This window comes from Sylvia atricapilla, chromosome 24 (genome assembly GCF_009819655.1).
Source record: "Sylvia atricapilla isolate bSylAtr1 chromosome 24, bSylAtr1.pri, whole genome shotgun sequence".
Classification (NCBI taxonomy): domain Eukaryota; kingdom Metazoa; phylum Chordata; class Aves; order Passeriformes; family Sylviidae; genus Sylvia; species Sylvia atricapilla.
Window position 1 is genome coordinate 6,460,916 of NC_089163.1, and position 23,033 is coordinate 6,483,948.

At 52.9% G+C, this 23,033-nt stretch overlaps 1 protein-coding gene across 3 annotated transcripts in view; it reads right to left on the bottom strand.

Moving 5' to 3' along the window:
• Positions 1–386: 386 nt before the first annotated feature.
• Positions 387–23,033, bottom strand: part of PTPRU (protein tyrosine phosphatase receptor type U) — a 56,404-nt gene continuing 33,757 nt past the window's right edge. The window contains exons 15-32 of one of the 3 annotated variants that reach the window (XM_066335362.1): positions 22,525–22,554; positions 21,406–21,563; positions 19,024–19,214; positions 17,790–17,862; positions 17,580–17,656; positions 16,846–16,863; positions 16,030–16,066; positions 15,626–15,723; positions 15,418–15,534; positions 14,700–14,854; positions 13,280–13,415; positions 13,038–13,187; positions 12,762–12,935; positions 10,586–10,726; positions 8,867–8,992; positions 6,440–6,597; positions 5,165–5,300; positions 387–2,907 (exon numbers count right to left, since the gene is read on the bottom strand). In XM_066335362.1, the coding sequence (XP_066191459.1) occupies positions 2,845–2,907; positions 5,165–5,300; positions 6,440–6,597; positions 8,867–8,992; positions 10,586–10,726; positions 12,762–12,935; positions 13,038–13,187; positions 13,280–13,415; positions 14,700–14,854; positions 15,418–15,534; positions 15,626–15,723; positions 16,030–16,066; positions 16,846–16,863; positions 17,580–17,656; positions 17,790–17,862; positions 19,024–19,214; positions 21,406–21,563; positions 22,525–22,554 (2,038 nt within the window). In that variant the 3' untranslated portion in view covers positions 387–2,844. The remainder of the gene's footprint in view (positions 2,908–5,164; positions 5,301–6,439; positions 6,598–8,866; positions 8,993–10,585; positions 10,727–12,761; positions 12,936–13,037; positions 13,188–13,279; positions 13,416–14,699; positions 14,855–15,417; positions 15,535–15,625; positions 15,724–16,029; positions 16,067–16,845; positions 16,864–17,579; positions 17,657–17,789; positions 17,863–19,023; positions 19,215–21,405; positions 21,564–22,524; positions 22,555–23,033) is intronic. The other 2 variants (XM_066335361.1, XM_066335359.1) reach the window with 2 other exon arrangements.

Consider the following 23,033-nt stretch of genomic DNA (forward strand, 5'->3'; position numbering starts at 1 on the left):
AGGGCTTCCCAGATCACAGCTCCCAGCTCAGAGCCAGGAAAGAACTCCAGAGGCCATCACAAATTTGGAACATTTATTTATGCAACTGATTTTCTTTAAAAGGAAAGAAAGCCAAAACAAATATAATAACAAAATAATTTTAAAAATGATAACAGCTGGATGTGCATGGTACAATCCACATCTGATGTGTCCCTCCCTCGGTCCCACTGCTCATCCTCCTCCATGGCAGAGCCACCTCATGGACCTAAGTCCTCTGGCACCAGCTCAGGGCTGCTGACAGCTTTTAGGATCAGTTGGACTGCATAAAAACAAATTGTTCCAATTGGGTGTTTTTCTTGGATTTTAATTTTTTCCTTTTTTTTTGTTGTTTTGTTTTTATTAAAAAAAAAAAAAAGCACCACTCCCAATCTGTAATACCAATAAACATTATCCATCTTAAGAACAGTATTTATATTTTTATATATAGATTTCTATATATATATTTCTATGTACAGGATGTCCTTGCCTCATGTCAGAGGCGCATCTCAGTAGGAGTTGGAGATGGGCTGGGTTTTATAGCACTTGGAATTTCAAATCTGCCCTTTGCCAGAGATGCCCTAAAAATCCAGAGACATCCAGCAAGGAGGTATCAAAATAAATAAAAAGGAAAAATCCTGATTTTAAAACATATATACAACTCTTCCTGTCTCTGTTATCTGTCTAGGATGAGCTGGGGTCTCAACTCTCCTCCTTTTCCTCTTTCTGGCAATACTTTACCTGCAGAGCCCTGTGGGTTGCTCCCTCCCTCTGGGAGGGAGGATATGGATGGCCCAGGCAGAAGCATCCCTCCACCTCCCAGGGCTGGACAGCCCCCAAACCCCCCAAACCATCCCATTCCCAGGGATTTCAGAGGCCCAGTTCAGCTGTTTTCATACAAAACCAAACAATTTCTGCACCCAGCATGCAGCACCTTCCCTAGGACAGCACGGAGAATCTGTGGAGAGATACAGACTGGGAAAAGGACACTAATTATCCCAGGGTGAGTACTGGTGTAGCCAGGTACTGGTGTAACTGCACCATTTGGGGTATAAAAAGACCTCTTGGTGATGAGACAGAATGGGCACATGGCAGGTGAGACAGCAGGGAAAGAAGGAAGGAATGATGTCATATAGCCCTGGAGTAAGTTATTGTCAGGCTGGGAATTCCTCAGGGAGGAGGTGGGAGAGCAAGGGTCTGGGATGGTGCTGAAATCTCCATCACCACAGCAGTGGGACATGTCCATGGGGAGAGAGGGCAGGGATGGCTCTTCCTGCTCTCCTTCATCCTTGGAAGGTGGATGGAACATCTGGGTTTGCTTTCCAGCACACAGCCATTTCAGCTGTGCAGCCTTCATGATTCCTTCGGGAGAATTCCCTGGGCAAAGGGGTTACCAGCCCCAGGCTACAGGGCAAGGAGCTGCCCCTGCCTTGGGGAGGTGGGGCTGGAGCATGCCGGGGAACACAGATGGGGGTGAAGGATGGCAGATGGATGAAGGACAGGGCTGCCCAAGTGAAACCTCAGGATCTGGAGGACAATTTCTCTTCTGCTCTGCTCCATCTCCCCCCCCCCAAATTGATGGTGAAGGGTTCTGCTGGCTCTCAGGACAGAACCAACCTCCCCTCAGTTCCCAGGCAGATCCTAGACATCCAGATCCCTCTGGATGCACCTTCCCCAAGGTAATTTGCCTTCCCAAGGTAAAATGTAGTTTTATTACAACCAGGCTGAGAGCAGAGTCCCTGTAAATACCACAACATCAGATGGGAAAAGTGTCATTTCACACCCACCTGCAGCAGGATGGAGCATCAGGTACCTTCAGCCACCAGCTCTGGTGGCAAAGGAGTGTGGGGACCCTCCCCTGTCCAGCCCCAATGCACAGCCACAGCTTTGGCACAGATCAGCCCAAGCCAACACCACCCCAAAACTGATTCTCCCACCCCATCAGGCCCAGCAAAAGCAAGAGCATCAACAGGCAACTGCCCAGGGTGGCATCCAGGAAAGTATTTGGGATGGACTCAAGTTTTGAGGATTTTGCTTCAAATGCACTGACGCAAAAGGGAAGGGTTAAAATCAGACCCATGGGCCAGTGCCTGTGGGACATCAGGAGAAACTCACTGTTACAGATGGAGAGGAAGGTGGGGAGATACTGGGGAGCCATCCCCTCAAAAGCTTTGCAAAAGCACCCAGAAGGTCAGGTCAGTCCCTGCAGAGAGACATTGCATCACCAGTGCCCCCCCACCCCCTCCCATCCCTGTCTCTCCAGGGCTGGATATGCAAAGGGCTGGAACTCACAGAACTACAACAGGATCAAACTCATGGTACCAATGGCCAGAAACTCAAGAGCTCCTGGGGGGTCTTTGCTCCGGCTCAGAGCGAGTCCCACCGAGGGAAAACCTGCAGCAGCCTCCAGGCTCCTCAAGGAGCAGCTTCAATTCCAGACACAAAAGAGCAACATCTCCCGGTATCCATCCTTCCCTGCTGGGAAACAGCCTCAGCTCCTTCTGGCCTCCTCTCCAGCAGCTTCAGAGACCCACCAGCACGGCAGGGCCACATCCTGCACACACCAACCCCAGGCTGGGATTCCAAAGAACAGAATGAGCTGTGGGATCCACGCACTCGTACACACCCAGGGCAGGGAGGAAAGACAGAGTGGAGGATGGAGAGCGGCCAACACATCTCCACATCCTTTCGTTTTCTGGATCCAAAGAGTTTCCTGGTGGGTCCTTTGCTGTTTCCCTCCCCACCCAAGCAGGGACACAGCATCCAGCTGGGAAGCATGGTTGGCACGGCCCCTGCACAAGCCCTTGCTGCCCTTCTCATGGCCAGGTGCTATCTGGTCTCCAGGGACTCCAGGTATTCCAGTGCTATGTCGTAGCAGAAATGGTACTGCTCCTGTTCAGAGAGACAAGAGAGGATGTTACGATCCTGAGGGAACTGTTTCCCAAAGTTATCCCTATCTGAGCAAAAGCACGTGTCAACAGCCCTAAGGAAACACCTGCCAGCCTGTCAGGGCCCCCTGACAGTTCTGCTGAAGCCACAGCCAGGAAAAACTTCACTCTTGGCAAACAACACCCACTGCTGGGGCAGGGGCATGTGCCCCAGATCCATCAGCTCCACAAACACTGAAATCCAGCATTCTGGGGACACACGGCACCTTCACCTACCCTAAGGCAGAGACCAGAACTGCAACATCCCCTTACTGTGAAATTACCTTTTTTCACCACCTCAGATACAACCAGCACTGAGGGCTCAGCAAGTACATCACCTTAGTGACTGACATGTATCAATCAAATGGTGGCAGAGACATGGGAATGACGGAGTCTGGGGTCACAGGTGTCCACAATAAGACCTTAGGCAGGAAACTGAGAAGTTTTTGTTTCTGAGTTCAGCAGAGGCTGGAAAACGGGACAACACCCAGCAATATCCATGGTTGGAGTGGATGGAGATGCCCTGCCCTGGCTGCCAGGACATTCCTTTATCTCCAAATATATATATTCCAAATTCTCTTGCCCGGCAGGACTGGGCTCGCTGTCCCAGCTTTTTCTGAGACATTCCAGGGATGGTGTCAGCATCCTCCCACCTTCACTCCCCATCAGCTGTGCAAAGGGATAACACAGAGTGGGTGACTCCTGGTTTTCTAACAAAAATCCCTTAACTGGGGTTTGTGAGGGCAGACTCATCCATCCCTGTCCCTTCCATGACTTGTTCTCGTGCTCTCCTGTCCTTGTACAACTCACAGCACAAAAACTTTGGGAGAGCTCTGACCGTGGCAGTGCCCATCCCAGGAGATGCTGCTCCAGTGAGCAAAATCAGCCAGAGTGGGGGAAAAAACCCTGAACAAATCAGGATTTTGGTGCTGCTACAGGCACTGGGAATTCAGGTGGGAGCGCTCTGGGTGTGACAACAGGGAATGAAGGGGAGAAAGCTCATCTCCCCATATCCCGGCTGCAGGATGTGGATTGGAGCCTGAGCACCGGCACAAAAATCCTGTAATCCCTCCCACACAGGTGGGCGGCCACAGGATTCCAGGTGGGAGCAGGCGGAGGGGGAGAAGGACTTCAAAGTGAGGAGTCTGTGGCAGCCCAGATTAAAAGCACATAATGCTTTTTGGATTAAGGAAAGGGATTGTTTCCATTTATCATCATATAAAAATAACCCCAGGGCAAACAGAGGGGGAAGAGGCACAGGCAGCGGGAAGTGCTCTCTGCTAGGCTGAGCTCCTTACACCAGGCATGGATCCGGCCTCCCAGTGACTCTAGGAGATTGAGATTCCCAGAATAGCCAGTTCAGGTTCATTTGAGGCAGGAGGAGGCTTCTGTCCTAATGGGAAATGTTGCCTTTCTTTAATACCTCTGCAATTTAGCCCAATGGGTCTGGTGGCTTCATGCTTGTCACATCATCTTTCCATTATCTGCATCCCTCCGCCTGCTCCCCTCTCCCCTCCCTCACCTTCTCCTCTGCTTTTAATTCCTAATGCAAATAACATTCCCTCCTCAAAACCATTTCATTTTGCAACTTAGGGATTTTATAATCCAAACAGGGTAAACATTTCCAGCTGACTTGCTTTTAAAACATTGTAGGGCACCTGAATCCCTCCACCATGGGAGTGGATGCGCCCACTCTCTCCCCTGTTCCATCATCAGGAGCCTGAGTTAGGACAAGGGCTTTTTGTTGACCTGCTGCCAGCTCCAGCCTCCTCCTCAGGACACATCACTCCATTACTGCTCCCAGCAGCTTGTCCACCTATTCGTTTCACTCCAAGTGCTCATTCCCTTTTACAATTCCAACAGGAATTTATCTGACTCCACACCAGCACTGCTCCCAACACCACAAACCTTCCAAAGAACCACAGTTGCATCCCGTGGGTTAATGTGACTCTGCCTTACGACTCCTGGGGAGGATTTACAACAATCCCAGCACTGACTCTGAGCCCATGCTGGCATGACAAGACAAAAACAAGTCCAAGACTGCCTTGAGCAGCCACCTCACTTCCCAGCCCATCCCAGCACAGTGCTGGCATTCGGATGCCCATGATGCTCATCAGGATTTGGGGTGGGAAAGGCAGTGTTTTGTGAGGTGAGCATCCCCAGCACCTCTCTTCCTTGCTGGGATTGGCAGCCAGAGTGGACAGGGAGGGTCTGGTGCTTACCAAGGTCTCCACCATATTTGGCTTGTAGTTGCGGAGGGTCTTGGCAGCGAAGAAAACATCTGCCATGTTGTGACACTTGATCATTTCCAGGATCATGGTGGAGGCACAGAAGGTGCCACTCCGGCCACCTCCATTCCTGGTGGGACAAACACACTTATCAGTGGCATCAGAGCCCCTTCCTGCTCCCTCCAAATCTCCCTTTCTCTATCCAACCCTGCACCACAGGGCATGTCCCAGAGCAGGGGCTTGTACCTGTACCAGGGGACCTGAACCTGCTCCATGGGGTGGCAGGACAATGATCCTGCCCTCCAAACCTCACAAGAGCATGAAAACATTTTTTTTGATCACCAAGGTTGGATCTTGGACATTTGGGCTCAGCTTCCAGCCCTGCCATGGATCAGCTCCTTGTGACCTTGGGGAAGCTGCCGTGTTCCTCCTGCACTACACAGGGTGACCCTGAGCAGGTGACACAGTGGTGCTGCTGCCTGGAGGAACCACTCCACATTCCACACAGGGCACTGGGAACCTCCCCAAATCCTGGGCTGAACTCCTCACCACCACCACACCTGAAGCTGACAGCAATGGGAACAGGGGACAGGAAGAGAGAACACAATGTCAGAGCTTTATAACACATGTTCTCAACTTATCCTTCAGCTAACAAAGATGGACAAGGCTGTAATTAGTTTTTGATTAAAGGCTTGCTTGCTGTCTCTCCCCATCTGTGAACGTGCTGGGTCCCATCCGAGGGGAACACGCACAGTGTTTTTGAGCCAATCCCAACACGGAGGACAGGAGTGGAAACATCTCCAGACTGGACAGGGCTTGGAGCAACCTGAGGTGTCCCTCCCACTGGAATGAGATAAGCTTTAAGGTCCCTTCCCAGCCAAATCAGTCCACAATTCTCTGTTCCCCCCCACCAATGAGCAACAAGTGGTGGAAGTGACACAGCTCCTGCCATGCCCCTACAGAGCCTGTTAAACACACATGATGTGGGGACAGGGCTGGGACCTCTGCCAAGGGTGGGGGACGAGCCAAAGGACAAGTCGGTGTCACCCCTGCTAAGCATCCATGTCATGGAGGAGGTGACCACAGGGTGGGTCACCCAAAACTCATGTTGTTTGTGGCAGAGGTAGCCCCATCTGGAGCTTTGTCCCCACTGTGGACAAAGTCACCCCAGTGAAGGCTTTGTGGAGGATCTCCAGGCAGAGCTGTGGACATGGAATCTGGAGACATCTCTGCCCCAGCAGAGCCTGCTCCTCCCCAGCTGACACTCACAAGCAGTGCACTACAGTCCTGCCATCACCACTTTCTTTCTGCCACCTCTCCACCTGGGCCAGGAGGTGCAGGAAGGACTTCTTGGAGTCCGGGGTGTCTCGATAGGCTGACCAGCGCAGGTACTGGAAATGCCGGACCATCAGGTGTCCCTCCTGCAACTGGAAAAGCAAAGCTCATCAGCAGGAACACATGGGCTGCCCTCATTTGCCTCCCCTGGAGGTTTGACGGAGGACAGGAGGGGTGTGCCATCGACATGGCACAGCAGACATGGACAGTAGAAGCAGAGAGGAAAACCCTTTCCTGCTGCTTTAACATGGATGGTTCAGCCCTGGCCTCCAGCTCACACTCCTTCCACCCAGGAGAACTCCACTGACTTGGTTTATCTGACCTCACAGACCTTGGGCTGTCTGTGTATCCCCCAAAACCTGTTCTCAGGCCCCTGAGCCTCCCCAAGGCTTCTCCATCACCTCCTTCTCTTTGCATGCTGAAGATCCATGGGATGTGGTTCTGTCATGCTTGCTGTAAACCAGGAGGCTGCTGAGAAGCTGCCATGGAGGCGGGAGCTTAATACCTGATAATCTGGTTAGTTTGGAAACCGAATCTGGTTAGCTGGATGCAGGAAGAGGATTACATCCACAGAGCTCAGCAGGCTTCAGCTGGGCAGATGTGGGACTCCTGTTTAGGAGCCCTCGGAGCAACCAGAGTATGGGATGGGATGAGACTACAGTCACCCCGCTCCAGACACAACCTGGACCTCACAGCTCATGTGTGGGGAGCATGTGGAGAAGAAAGGGAAGGTCAGGCACAGATGGGGAACACTCAGCTCTGGAAGGCTCTGTTCACCCAGTTGCAGGTGCCTGCTGCATGGGATGAGCACCGGACCCTCACCCAGCAGGACCAGGTGTTCCTGTGGGAGAATTGGTATTCCTGGGGAGTTCAGGGCTTTTAGTGCTCACTCCAACCTGCACGTTTCAAACAGAAGCTTTCCTGAACCTTTTAGGGAGCTCTGATGTGAGCTGGTGATGTGCCTGTGATGAGCTGACCACCCCAGGCTCCAGTTTTTGCTTCCAGCTGGAAGCCAGGAAGGCAGAGGAAAAAAAAGGAAACAATAAATGGAGTTAAACAGAGGAAAACTCCTTTGACAGCCTGGGAAGGCAAGTTTTGGGATCTGCTTTGAAGTGAGGTGAAAGCTCTGGAGTATTTGTGACAGCCCCAACACCCATCTCCATTCCAGCAAGGCTTGGCACAAAGTGGCTCCATGCATTTCCCAGCCCGGCTCCAGCAATCTGCTCCCTGGAGGAATCTCCTCATCGATTCAGAGATTTCCATCATGCTGCATTTTAATTTTGCCCAGAGTATATTCCACCACCTGAGAGCTGAGCGTATTTGGTGCAGGATTTTGTGCTGACACCCAGGAAATGCCAGATGCTCCCTCAGGGCGCATGAACCAAAACCCTCTTTGTGTTAAGAGTTCAGATAATCAGGATTTATATCCTCTGGCCCTGGCCACCCCACTGAAGCACCTTCCCAGCTGGGCTGTCAGCCAAGCCACACATTCCCTTCCAAGCTCCCTAATTCCCATCTGCCCAGTGACCTTCACTAGGGCGCTGGCCTCAGCCTCTTCGCAACCATCAGGAGTTTAAAGACCTCAGGGATGCCATCTCCTCCCAGCTGGCATTTGTAGGTAAATCGGCTTCTTCTTTCCATGTACAGCTCTGCACACCACATCCCTTCCCTTCTGCCCTGCACTTCTCTTCTTTCAAGGCAAGCTTAACCAGCTATGCAATACTGACAAAGGGTAAAAATCTGTGTTGATCTTCTCATCCTGCAGAGAAAGGGCTCTGCTGGTGCCAGGAGAGTGTCCATCCTATGCTGTGTATGTGGCAAGGCAGAGATGGACTTTCAGGCAGGAGGAAAAAGGTCTTCCTGCAGTTTTCTAACCTTTCAAGGAGCTGTGAACTCCAGAAAGGTTGGATGGAGCAATGGCAATTTTACAAGTTCTTCTCTGGCAGGAGGAGAGCTAGGGCTGCCTCCTCTGCCAAAGCTGAGTTAGACCCCAGCAGTCAAGAAGGATTCTAGTGCTCTCAACAACTCCCTGAAATGCTGAAGCCAGGTGAGGTCGGTCTCTTCTCCCAGGTAACAAGTGATAAAGAGAAAACAGTCTCAAGCTGCATCATGGGAAGTTTAAATGGGCTATTAGGGGAAAATTTCTCCACCAGAAGAGTTGTCAAGCCCTGGCACAGGTTGCCCTGAGCAGTTGTGGCTGCCCTTGGATCCCTGGAAGTGTCTAAGGCCAGGTTGGATAGGTCTTGGAGCAACCTGGAATAGTGGAAGGTGTCCCTGCCCATGGAAGGAACAACGTGGTTTTGAAGTTCCCTTCCAACCCAAAACATCCTGGGACTCTGTAATTCGTATAAAGCAGCTCACCCGTGTGATGTTCTGGACTCGGAAGAGCCGGGACACAATGTCCTCATCCGCCACTCCTGAAATGTATTCCACCTCCATGGGGCCATAGTGCTGGAGCCCTGGCTCAGGCCAGTACTGCAGGCAGGGCTGTGGAGAGAAGTACAGCTCACCGTGACTGGGAATGCAGGCTGGGACACAGGGAGGGCATAAGCCATCAGGACACGCCTGTGAAGGGAGTGGCTGGTGCTGGACCCCGAGGGGCTGCTGGCACGGGGTGGCCCCAATGTGGGATGGTGGCCCCAGAGGGGAGTGCTGGACCACGATGCCATTTCTCACTCAGCACATCAATGGCTGGAAGATCTCCGAGGTTTTTGAGGGATCAGAGATGAAAGGTCAGGCCCACCCCCAGCACCCACACAGCCCCCTCACACTGCACCAACACAACAGCTGACACTGCCAGGAATGGACACTGCTGTTCCAGGAGGATATGGGATGGGCTGTGTCCCAGTTCCAGCACAGACTGATCCTGCACAGTGACAGAGCAGGGCTGGGCTGCTCCCAGTTGGCTCTCAAGCCCTGGTGGCCTTAGGAGCCACTCAGCCACCAGCAGTGACAGCAACGTGGGATGTCAGTGCTCTTCGTCCCATGACCAGGACATCCCACCAAGCCAAAGCAATCCCAGTCTGCATCTCTGGGGAGCAACTCCCCCTCTGGTGTCCATTATGGCACTGATGGATAGCTCGGTCCCTGGAGCATGGGTGAGATTGTTTTCACAGTGTGACAGCTGGGAAACCAGCACCGACACAAAATATATGATGTTTGTCACCACACTTTCACAGGGCATTTAGCAACGCAGGTCAGCCACGGCCTTAGCCCAACTGCACGGCAAATGTGTCTCAGGAATAATTGGTTATTAATAGGGGCTATAAATCTCCGAGATCTCTGAGCCTTCCAGACTCAGAATTATAATTTGGATATTAAAACTTCTTTTGGCAAGACATAGTTCAAGTGAGGGCTGTACCCTCAAAGTCACCTTTCAGAGCTGCCTGCTGGAAGGGTTGATTTATTACCTGTTGGTCTTACACCAGTAAACATCTAGGATCCAGCTAAATATTGTAACCCAGACATCCCTGAAGAACAGACTCAGGTAGGACTGAGTAATGAGGAAAAATGGCAGAGGGAAGGGATTCTGTCCCTCTGCCCTGCCCAGGTGAGACCCCACCTGCAGAGACCCTCCAACTTAGGGGACACAGACCTGTTGGAACAATGTCAACACCAATGGAACACCAACGTCAATTTAATGCCAATGCCAACTCAAAGTCAAGGCAACATCAAAGCCGGTACAACACCGATGCAATACCATTGCAATGTCAACACCAAGGGAACACCAACAGCAAAGCCAACGCAAGACTAACGCAACGCCAACACCAACCAAAGCCAATGTTATACTAATGCCAACACAACACCTATGCCAGCACTATGCCAACACAATCTCAGTGCAACACCAATGCCATGGCGCCCAGGGTGGGCTGCTGCTCAACACCTCTTTGGCTCCAACTGGCCAGGTCTGTGCTTGCAGGGGACAAATCCTGAGTGCTGCAGACAGTCTTGTGTCCCCTTGCAGAGGAGAAACTGCTGTGTGAGCAAGGTAAGGGGCTGCAGCGCTTTCAGGGCAATGGTGACAGAGCAGGACAAAGCCAGCTGTGGGGCTGGCGCAGTCCCCAGGGCAGTAGCACTCACCCAGGCAGAGTTGGACTGATTGAGCTGGTTGAGCATGACAATGGAGGTGCAGCCGTAGTCATACACCAGCCGCCAGAAGTCAGTGGTGGTGTTCTGCAGAGGGTGCAGGGTGACGATGAAGGCAGCGCTCTTGGTGTAGCTCTGTGGAGAGGAAAGATGAGCACCAGTAAGGACACAGCGGTGACACTGGAGCCACTGTTGTCACACCCCAAAGAATCAGCACAACCAGATGAGCAGGACCAAAACCCTCTTCTCCATGCCTGAACAGAGCTGGTCTCCCTGGCACAGCCTCAGTCCTTCTGTGCCCTGTTGATGGGGAGATCCAAGTCAGGATGAAAACACCCAAAATTTGCTATCACAGGAAAGAGTATTTTGCATAAATATTTAGGGAAAAGATGTCACCTTTGAGCCATGAACAAGCAGAAGCTGTGACTCCCAGAAGACCCCAGACCTCAGCTCTGCACCCTGGCCCTAGAAGTATCACCCACCGCATCAGCCCCACCCACAGCTCCCCATCACCAGGCACTGAGAGCAGCAGAGACAACCACTGACCCGGGCTCAATTTTATTTTTTTTTTTTTTTTTTTTTTTTTTGGTGAAGTGGAAAGAGAGCCTCAGAGAAAAGATCCTAGAGACTAGAGACTGCAAGAAGGGAGTGGGAGGGAAGGAAATTACTGTATCTTTGGCTTGTGCTTTGAACAAGATACATCCCTGGTGGTCATCCTGCTGCCGGTTTGCCAAGGGACAGCTGAGCTCAACACTGCACCAGGCACACTTAAATTAACACAGTTTGGATCGAGTCTCTTCAGACACAGAATCAGAATCACAGCATCAGCTCTCTGCTAATGGGGAGTCCTCTGCTTACTGCAGAACCTCATGATTCAGCTCACAGAAATGCCTTTATTGAACCATTCCCCTGGCCCTGTGTATGGAAAGCAGCGAGATCCCAGCACTCAGCGAGAGCTTTCCACCCTCAAGGAAGAGCATGAGAGCAGCAGGGGAAAAGAGATTTCACCAGGTGCTGCCCAGGCTTGCCCTGGCACCCTCCTCTTTGGCACAGATGTAGGTGACAGCAGGGTGTGGAGCAGGGCACAGCTCCACTGGCACCAGCACTGCTGACAAGTGGCACAGGCCAAGCTGATCTGACAGATGGACAGACTGACTGAGCAAACCACTTTGGCACTTTAAGAGAATGAGACCTGACTTTTTTTTTTTTTTTTTTTTTTTTTTACCCAAAGAGGGAAATAGGTTTTATCCCTTCAGCAAGAATTTCATCCAAAGGGCTTTGTCTGTCTATAAAAAAATGTTTCATTCACTGACCCTTTAGCAGAGATTAAGGGAGGCTCAGTGATGCATAATGATAAATGGATATGCAAACAGCAAGCAAGCTGGAAACACAACTCCCATCCCACTATGAGAGCCACTCCGCACCACCAGCGGCCCACTCTGTTTTACAAACTGCTTTTGCTGTGGGAGCAGGAATTAGGGAGATGGGATCTGCACAGAGATCCAGCCAGATAAATCACCCACAGCATGGAAAATATAAGGCTTAGCCTGGTGCCAGCACTCAGCTGTGACCAGGAGGGTCTGGGGAAGATGCCTGAGGTGTGAGGAGCTCTGTGCTGCCCCGACAAAGCATTTCAAGGAAAGGGAAGTGGGGCCGGTGATGAATGACCCCATCCCTCAGTGTCAGCCTGGAGCCTGCGGCATCCTCTGCTCTGCTTTGTGACCATCAGCCATTAGGAGATAGCTTTGTCACCACGGGGTCCTTTCTGACTGCACCAGGAGGATGCATGGTGGCTCTGGGAGCAGTTCAGAGCACCCCCAGTTGCATCAGGAGGAGGGGCAGGAGGGGCACAAGAGGGGCTTAATGCTATCAACCACCACAAAAGCTTCCTCTCCCTCCCCTGCTCCACTGTCACTGCAAAATCCTGAAGTCCCTCAATGCCTGGCTCGTGAGAGCAGGAGGAAAGCTCTTGCAAGGTGCTATTGCACAAAGAAGAGCACAAGACCCCGTTAAACCAGTCCCAGTCCTTTCCTCCCCTGCACACAGCTGCCATGACTCTTCCTGCCCTTGTGCAAAATGAGGCCATAAATCCAAACCGAGTTAAGTTTTGCCATGAAAAGTTTCCTGAGCCCACAGGAAGCAGCCCCTTCCCTCGCCATGGAACACTCACATCAGTTAAGGCCGCGTTGATGTAGTTGTTGCTATCTCCATCCACAGAGATGAGGAAGGGAAGGCATCGGTCAGGTGGCAGGACGTCCATGCTGCGGTTGCGCTCCCGGTTGCGGGGCAGGAGCGCGATGCTGCACTCCTCCACATCCAGGTGTGGGGTCACCGAGTTCAGCGTCTGTGGGTACAGAGGTCCCCCTCAAAGCCTTGCCTAGTCCCAGCAGGGGTGGGCATCAGGAATGAGGACAAGGAGGAGCTGCAGAGGTTTTGGGACACTCACCTGGAACTCCTCCCGCAGCTGCGAGGAGTTGCTCTGCGGCTCTATCCTCACCATCTCCTTGTAGGTGGGCTTGAACTCGCTGGCGGGGATGCTGGTCTCCCCACACAGACAGGCCTCCAGGATGGCATCATGGATGAAGATGTACTGCTCCTTTGGAGAGGAGAGGGGACAGGGCTAAGCCTCCAGAGCTGGCTGGTGACAGCAGCCCCATGTGTCTCCGGCTGTCCCCGACACCTGCTCACCTCCGTCTGTATCATGTTGATCCTCCGCGAGCAGAGGGTCTTCACGCAGTTGTAGATGTCCACGACGCCCTCGCACTCAGCCATGTCTAACATCACATCCAGGACAATGTAACAGCCAGTCCTCCCCGTGCCAGCACTGAGGATGGAGGGGGAAACAGCAAACACATTCCAAGTCTGTGCTGACATCCACACACAGCCCGAAAGGCAGCTGGGCACCAAGCAAGGTCTCTTCTGTAGGCAAGAGCTCAACACACAGACCTTGTACCAGGCAACCCCACAGGGCTGCCAGGACCTCACACACCTCAGGAGCCTGGCTTAGCCTTAAACCTGCTCAAACACTCCTGCTGCAGCCCCAAGGGTGTGTGATGGTCAGGCTGTGGGTGGGCACCCAGGTATGAAGTTCATTTTTAATTTAAGAAAGCAGAACACGTGGTTTTTGCAACAAAACTGACAACTAAACCTTTTAAGTGCCAACAGTGCTCTGGGATCCCAGCCCAAAAGCACCAAGGAGGGGTCAGCTCTGAGCCCTGGAAGAGCAGGGAGGCTCCCCAGGCATGAGCAGGTCTGAATGTTCCAGGGAAGAGCCACAGAGTAAGGCTGAGCCCAGCAGGATGCTCAGAGCCAGCCCAGCAGTGGTGACATCCCAGGCCCTGGCATGGCTGGTATCACAGTCAAAGATCTACTGTGCCCTGACCTCCCCACAATGTGTAAGGAACAGAACCACACCCCTGCCCCTTTCCTACAGAGTCTTTTCCAGTGAAACACTAATTTTTGGGGCTGATGAATCACTCATCGTGATTATAGGCTACGGGCACTAATCACACTGGCTGTTGAATGAATGCTGATGAGACAGCTGACAGGGAGAAATCAAATAAAAAATGAAGAAATCCCTCCCACTCATCGGCTCCTTCTGGTTTGCCCAGTGGAGGAAGAGCCATTAGCCCATCATGTGGGAATGCCTGCTCAGGCCACAGAGAGCCACCAAAGCTGCTCAGATGTGTCACTCATGCTCTCCCAGCTCCGGTGTCCCAGTGGCCGTGCCCTGCAGGGACAGCCCTGTGGGTAACCCTGGGAATGGTGCTGTCCTGCTGCCCCCCTGCCTCTCTGTTCAGCCAGATCCCACATCCTTACCACCAGCAGCGGTCAAGCTGACCATTGCCATTTCATCCTCGCCCACTGTCACTAGTAACAGGCTGGGGCAGCCTCAAAACAGTGCTGCTCCCTGCTTGACCCCCTGCACCAGCCCCAGCCCCTCCTCCCTGCTGCCACCAGCCCAGTGGTGACATTTAACAGACAGATGCCATTGCAGAGGGACATCACGGCCAGGTTGGACAGGGGTTGGAGGAACCTGGACTAGTGGAAGGTGCCCCTGCCCATGGCAGGGGGATGAGCCTTAAGGTCCCCTCCACCCGCCCCACACCTGCAGTGGATGACGACGGGGCCGGCATCGGGCGGCGTGGACGCTTTCACCCTGCGGATGAAGGCCAGCAGCCCTGTGGCATGGTAGGGGACACCGTGCTCAGGCCATGACATAAAGTGGAACTGCTTCACCTCGTGCCGGGCTGAGTAACCTCGCTGCAAGGGAAGGATGAGAGGGCAAGGTCACTCAAACACCTGATTTTCTCAGGAATCCATGATTTTGCCAGCTCAGCATCCAGGCAGATGGACCACACAGCAGTCACACACTTGGGCAGCCCCACAGCTCTCCCCTCTTGGCTGCAAGAGCATTAAAAACCACCAAGGAGAAAAAGGAGGAGATGGCAGCAGCTGCAGGTCTCCCTGCCTTATAACCAGACAATATTTTGATATTCCTGTAGATTAAGGGGTAAATTGCACTGGTTCCATCTCCAGTTACCATGCTGCAGAGTGATGACTATACCTCCAGCCAAGAGGAGAGGAATGCATCCTTCATCCCCACCACACTCACACGAAAATTAAACACTTGCTCACTGTTCAGACTAAGGTGGGACTGAGCCGCTTGCCCAGCACAGGGTGCAGAGCCAGGGAAAAGGCAAAGGAAGGAGCGACTGGTGACCCCATATTGGGTTCAATAAACAGGATACTCCTAAATGCCAAGCTGTGGAGGGTGAGAGGTGCCCGAGAGGGAGCCTCTCCCCAAGGCAGGGGCAGGGCCGTACCCTCTCGAGGGCGAAGGTGCGCACAGCGTACTCAGCCAATGTCTCGGACTCCACCAGCGTGATCTTGATGTCCCCATACATCTCAGAGTCATCTGGCCAGTACTTGGAGCATTTCACCTGCAAGGGGAGCACAGGATGGGGGTTTGGCTCTGTGGAGGTGCTCTATGGAGCAGAGCTGGAGCCCAGAGGGATGGGACGGGATCCTTACCCGGCCCACCTCCACCAGCTTGGTGATCATGACGATGCTGGAACAGTGCTCCTGCCACACCATGCGCCAGAAGTCATACACCATCTCCTGCTTGGGGCCTGTGAGACACAGTAAAAGTCCCCATGGATGGATAGGGACCACAAGCAGAACTCAACCCTGGCAGTGGCCCGATGCCACCATGTCCCCACTCCTCCCTCTGAGGCACAAACAGCTCAACAGCACCTCAGAGCCCTTTTCCAGGGCTGTGCAGTGCTGAGGGGAGGCAGGAGGGGTGAGAGCTGCTCCACATGGGACACCCTCCCTTCTTTTCCTGATCCTGCAAGGCTTAATCCCACCAGGAACAAAACCTGGCTGCTATATAGGAGCTGAGGAACCACTGGCTGAGAGGGCAGGGCATGACTCACCTTGTGTGGCTATGAAGTGGTTGGACCTGTGGTAGCCCTGCAAGGGAAGCAGAGACATCAGTCCCAAGCTGGGGCACAGACCCTTAGACATTTCCCGGTCACCCAACTCGTAGAAATTCCCCACAGCCACTGGGCCAGGTTCTGCAAATCCACTGCAAGAGGAGGAGGTTAAGCAGCCATCCCACACTCTGTACACCCTGACCTGGGAGGGTGCATCTCCTGCAACCCACAAGAAGCTCACGTAATGCTGAACCCGCACCTCTGGTCTGCACCAAAATCTTTTATCAGCACCTTAAGGGAGCCATGAGCTCCACTCAAGCTGCCACCACACCACTGCCAGGAGACCCATTAGTAACCCCTCACTCCACAGCAGCCACCTGGTGCTGAGACAGCCTCACTCCCTTCCTTCATCCCAGCTGCTCAGCCCTTAACAAGGGTATGCCAAAGAGCACATTCCAGCCAGGCTACTGCCAGGGGGACTGTGAACCCAGTGTCTCACACCCTGGCCATAGGTCCAGCAGAGTTAAACCACACCACATGCATGGAGGTGACAGTGGCTTCTCCATCACCCATGGGTCTTTTCACAGGGGATTCTTGTGGGTCAAATTCAACCCCTTCTGTGAGCACATGGGCCCTGCTATCCATGCCCCAGCGCTACATAGACCTTGCTTTCCCACTCCCTGGACCATTCCCAGGTTTATGGACACATTTTCTCAGCCTGCTTCTCCCTGATGGTATTTAGACCACACTGCCCAGGGCAAGGCCTGGCAGGAGATGGGAGCAGAGAAGGGAGGAGAGGTGGAACAGTCTACTTACTTCTCGGTTAATCCGAATCTTAACGATCCCGTTGGGACACAGGTTTGAGAGAAAGAGATTAGAGACATTAGTGAGGCACAGACCAGAGAAGGGTTAGAGTGCCTGCCCCAGAGCAGGCCATGGAGAGACAGACAGAAGGGACACAGGGGACACAGACAGGCTGAGGGACACTGCTTGGGCAGGGGGATCAGGCCACCACAGACAGACAACACTCTCTGGGCAGGAGGGAAAAGTGGGATTTGCTGCTGCTTCCAGGAGGCTGGAGCCTCCCTACACTTGCTCCAGTCTCAGCATCACCGGAGGTGACAGGAGACATCACTCTTGGGGACACTCCTCTCAGAGGACAGCAGGGCTGGGCTCTGCCCAGATGCACACACACCAGCAGGTTTGAGGGGTGCCCCAGAGTGAGCCCCAGATGGTCCCTTGGTCCTCTTAACCGCTGCATCCCTCACCCAGGGAGAAGGAGATCCACAGCCATATGAACAGGTGAGGGGGAAGAGGATAGACAAGCAGAGAGGGAATGAGAAAGAAGGGACAGAGCAGAGCAGGAAGAGATGCAATGAGCAGAAATTGCTGATGAACACAAATCAGGCAGTGTGTTCCAGGAATGCACTGACCAGCCCATCATGGGCTGTCCAAACCCCTCCAAATGCTGCTGGACAGACCCCAAGATTCCACAGGAAGCTCCTGTTGCAGCCCAGAACCCCAGGGACACAGGCCCTGTCCCCACTTACGTCGATGTAGTTGGCATTGATGTAGTCAGAGTTGGGGTCACCCAGCAGTGGGTGCAGCTTCACGCGGTGACGGTCATCTGGGGAAAGGGAACAAGAACCCATCAGTGCCTGGTCACCCACCAGGGCATCCCGGGCAATCACTCAGGAATCAGCAGAACACAGGATTCTGAAGCTGTTTGGGGTGTCTAAGCCTTTGCTAAAGGCACTCACATGTGGACATGTGATCCTGTCTCCCTTTGGTTTTGTCTTTCTTCTTCGAAGCATCCCAGCCTTCAAAGAAGCTCTGTAAGGAAAGGACGGACATCTCAACCCGAGGGCAGGACTGTGGGGTCCTCCCAGCCCCAAAAGCTCCCTGGGGAGCATGACAGACAGGGTGGTCCCTCCACCCCAACACCTTGCTTCTGCAGCCCCAGCTCCACCTCCACAGCACACTCTGCCAGCTACACACTCCTGTTACAGCCATAAAATAGTCCATTTTCCAGCAAATTACAGACTGCCTATTTTTTTCTCCAGGGTTGGTTGTAGGGTTTTTTTTTTCCCCTAAACCTCCCCAGCTTCGTTCTCTCCCTAGCATAGAACAGGTTTGTGTGTAATAACAGTGACATTCATAGATTGGCATAAGAGGGGGAAAGTGGAAGGAAATTACATGTTTTCTCCCCTCCCATAATATCTGAGTGCTTTCAAATGACTAGTTCCAAGAACATACAGCAGCTTTTCAAGACGCACTAATGATATTGCAAGCCCTGGTTTGTCCAATGTGTGAAAGCAGGGGGAGAGCTCCTGTTCCTGAAACAGCTGAGCATTAAACAGTAATTTCACTGGGAAATTTCAATCTCTAGACCTGTGGGATACCAAGGAGTTCAGGAAATGACCCCACTGGCTGTTCTGAGGCAGAGGCTTGTGAAATAACCAGCTCTGTTACGAGTGCTCTGACCTGGCCAGCTGGGATGGACACGATGCTGCCAACAACTCTTGGGAAAGAAATCTCTCCCCTTGCATTACCCTCCCCAGCATCCTCTTCCTAGAGTCCTCATGGTCTTGGAGCTGCCAGATGGCAGAGGATTTGCTTGTCCTTAGGCTATAGTCATGCTTATCACAGGCCAAGTGTGCTTGAGAGCAGAAGGTGACATAGTGATGCCCAGGGGAGGAAAAGGGAAAGGAAGGAGCAGCCCTGGCCCTTGCAGGAGAGCTGGGATGACACACAGCAGACGGGGCTAGCTGGGCTGATTTCCCTTATCTCCAGCTAACAAAAAACCCAGAGCTGCCTGCTCCAGACTCAGGGACACACCCCATGCTGACAACGCCAGCCCAGAGCTGTGAGCTCCAGCTCCCATCCAGAGTTCCAGACCTGCAGCATCCTCTCCTTCCACACAGATCCCACCCAAGCTCCCCCACCCATCCCACCTCCCACTCGCCCTGAGACAGCGGCATCAGTTGTCCTCACCTCATACTCCTGCTTGAAGCCGTAGCCTTCGGCCGTCTTCATCTGGTTGATGTGCTGCAGGAGGTCGGCCACGCGCACGGCCGGGTGCAGCTGCCCCGTGTGGTACGGGGAGCCCTTGCGGCCGCACTGGCGCCGTGGGGAGCCCCCCAGCAGGCTGCTGGACTCGTTGACCACACTGCTGCGCTGGTCACCTGCACAAAGCACGGACAGCCAGGGGCTAGCAGGGCAGCAAAACCTTGGGCTGCACGCCCATCACCTCCTCACAGCCACAGAGGGGTGGGGGAAACATCCCCAGAAGATGCTGGTGCTGCAGACCCTCTCTGGGGACCACCAGGGGTCCCAATGCCACTCCTACCCCCTTCATGTTCTCTGCAGCTCCGCCTACACCACAAAGCCAAAAATGCCCAGTACAGCCTTCTAGGACCCCAGCAGATCTATTAGAAATCAGAGGGCAAGGTCACAAGGGGGTAATAACCTCATTTCCCATCAGCTGGAACAATGAGCTCTCATACAAACAATCAAGAGCTCCATGCCCAAACGTTCACACAAGATCCTGAACTGAAAAATCACCTTGCCAAAGTCTCCAGCACAGCTTAACAGTTCCTTTCCCTCACTGCTAGAGACCAGCACTGTACTCCTCACACTGTCACAAATGGAGCTCGCTGCTGTTTGATGGAGAGTCTGTGCAGTATTTACCTGGTTTATGCCTTTGCTTGGTCCTTACAAGCAGAGCCAGGCTAAGATCTCACCCGTGTTTGTCAGGGCAAGTTCCCACACCAGATCCCAAAATCTGGGTTTGCACAAAACCTTGTGCTCTGTGCTACTCCCAGAGATGGGCAGGCAGGGACCCATGGATTCGTTTGGGTTGGGAGGGACCTTAAAGCCCATCCACTGCCACCCCCTGCCAAGGGAAGGAACACCTTCCACTGTCCCCAGGGTGCTCCCAGCCCTGTCCAACCTGGCCTTGGGCACTTTCAGGGATCCAGGGGCAGCCACAGCTTCTCCAGGCAACCTGTGCCAGGGCCTCACACCCTTGACAGGGAATTCCTTCCCAATATCCCATCTAACTCTGCCCTCTGGCAGTGGGAACCAACAGGACAACACAGGGGAGTGCCTCCACACCCCATCACCTGACCAATGGGATCATCAGCTGTTGGGATTAATGAGAAATTCATTAATTGCTGGCATTTGCAAGGTGCTGGCATAGCCACACGCTGAGGAATCACTTGGGTTTCCATGAGGATTAGTGACTTTATCTTAAATGCACAGAAACTGAAGCATGGGGGGAACAGTCACCAACCAGTCACCAAGTCATTCACTTCCCTTTGTTAATAAAGAATGTTTGCAGGCAATGGAGACCCTCCTCCCAGCCATGGCAGGCAGCTCGAGCTCCCCAGCTCAGCCTCACCAGCCTTTGAGTTTCAAGCATAGCAACCCAAGAGAAAATACACCTAACCTAGCTCTATGTATTAAGAGAAGGAAAAGTTTGCCCTCTGGGCTTTAATGATCCATGAGACAATGGTGGGAAGCACATTAATCCCATAGCCAGTGTGGAAGAGCCTGGTGCAGGCAGCATCTTGCAGTTACTGTAACAGATGTTATTAGCATATGGCTGAAACTGGGGCATCCAAAGAGTTGTTTTACAACTAAATCAGCATGGAGACACATCCTCCAGTGGGTGTGAAGTTATCAGTCTCCCTCGGATGTGAGCACAGGGCCTCTTTAACCCTTCTAAGTCCAGGCTGTGTGGGGAAGGCTAGGGGAAAGCTTCCAACCTCAGTGGAAGCCAGGAGGTGGAATTTGCCAGTTCCAGGGGGCACTGCAGCTGGATCCTGAGCCCACAAATGACCTCAACTGCCCAGCCACAAGCTCAGATCTCCCTAAGATAGAGACCCAGCTCCCCATGAGAACTTCCCCTTCAGCACAGCCTGGATGGTGGCAAAAGCTCCAACACTGATGAAATCCACGCCCTTGGAGATTTACACAGGGCAGGGAAGAGCATGCTGTGCCACACACGTTGGTCTAAAATAGATGTAACACTAAGGCTTCAACAGAATTACAGAATATCCTGAGTTGGAAAGGACCCACAAGGACCACTGACTCCAACTCCTAGCCCTACATAGACAGCCCAACAATCCCACCCTGTGCCTGAGAACTTTGTCCAAATACTCCTTGAGCTCTGGCAGGTTGCTTTTGTGATCTTTTGGGGTTATTGGGCACCTTTGCTGTGGCTGGAAGGAAGCAGGGAGATGCCAGGGTCCCCATCCTGACCTTGACTGCCACATCTGCAGGACGGGCGCAGGGGAATGCTAGGTTACCACCCTCACCTCTGCCTCCACAGCTGTGGAAGGAGAACAGGAGATGCCAGGCTCCCAGGCTCACCTCTGTTCCCATAGCCATGGCTGTCCATGAAGGACAGCCCCAGGCGCTCATCCTCCTGCAGGGTGCTCTGGTCGGTGAAGCTCCTGTCAATGGCGCTCATCATATGCGTCTTCTCGTGCCGGTAGTTTATAGTGGCTTTGGTCATGTTCACGGGTTTCCTGCAGCGGGGAGGAGCAGAAGTGAGCAGGGTTCATCATCAGGTGCTCTAAGCTCCTAGCCTTAAAGCTCCTGGCCTCAGATTATTCCAGAGAGCAGGAGGGATTATTTCCAGTGGTGTGGTCATCATGCTTTCGTGCTCTGCTTGTCCCAAGCCAGTCACAGCCACACGTGCAGTATCCCTTGCTGGCTGCAGCAACTCCAGCTGCTCAACCTCAATGTCCCCTCCTGTCACCTGCCCTTCAACAGTCAGGAGTGCTCCTTGTGCAAAGGCTCTCTCCAGCCAACTCCCATCGCATGGATCTGCCCCGGCCCTATCCAGCCCCATTTCTCCAGCCATGACCCCCGGTCTAATTGAAGGTGTCCCTGCCCATGGCAAGGGTTGGAATGAGATGAGCTTTAAGGTCCCTTCCAAGCCAAACCACCCTGTGATTTGAAAGCCATGTCAGAGGCCAAATCCATCCCAAAGGATGGGCTGTACCCCCCTGAGTAAACCCATGCTCAGTACCCACTCTGGGGGCTTTTTTCTCCATGCAGGGTCTCTATTTAGGACCTAACAAAGATGCTGGGAAATCCTAGTTCTGACTGGGAAATAACCTCACACCTCAAATTCATGTCATTTAGGCAAAGAAACCTGAAGGGATGTTTTTGAGAGGCAGCACCAGGCTCTGGAAGCCAGAGCACTGATTAAACCAGAAGGATGAACAGGAGATCTGAGCCCATGTCACCATCATGGTGGGGCTGGAACACTGCAAGACACAGCTAAAATCCAGAATTCAACTCAGAGTCACTGACCCTTCCCCTTTACACTGTCCTTCTGTCTCTAACAAGCTTGGCAGCATTATCTTCCCTGATCCAAACAGACCCTTAAAATGCAGTTGGCAGAAATAAGGACTTGTTGGAGCAGCAGGGTGAGGGGGGCGGCCAGGAGGAGGGGAAAGCAAGAGAATGACAATTACTTACGGGTAATAGGAGTAAGAATAGTAGTTCCTCCTGGCAAGCGTGCAAAGAGAACAGCAGAAATTGCATAAGCACCTTTTCTCCAGCATTGGGAAGGGAGGTTACAGGGCAAGTCAGCTGCCAGAAAATTCAATGCATCATAAAGGAATCAGGCTCCCCTGTGGCACCCACAGGTTATTTACTCCAGGCAAGAGTCAGCATCCTGATAGGAGAGCACAAGGACTGGCTCTCAGTGTGACCACACTTGTGGGTGTCCACAGCACCCTTGTCCAAATTCCATAATTTTTAAGAGTGAACAACAAAGATGTCCCAACTGTAAGGATTTCCCCCAGGCTACTGGTTAGGGGCCCAGAGGGGGAGATGGGGTTGTAATGTCACATTCCCAGTGCACCGTTTACTAGAGACAAACGTATTCCAAGGCTGCATTTCCATTCCACCACATCAGTGTTTCTCCAATGGCAAAGCACTCTGGAGAAGATTTATTAGCTCCTCCCAGCTTCCAAACAGCCCCA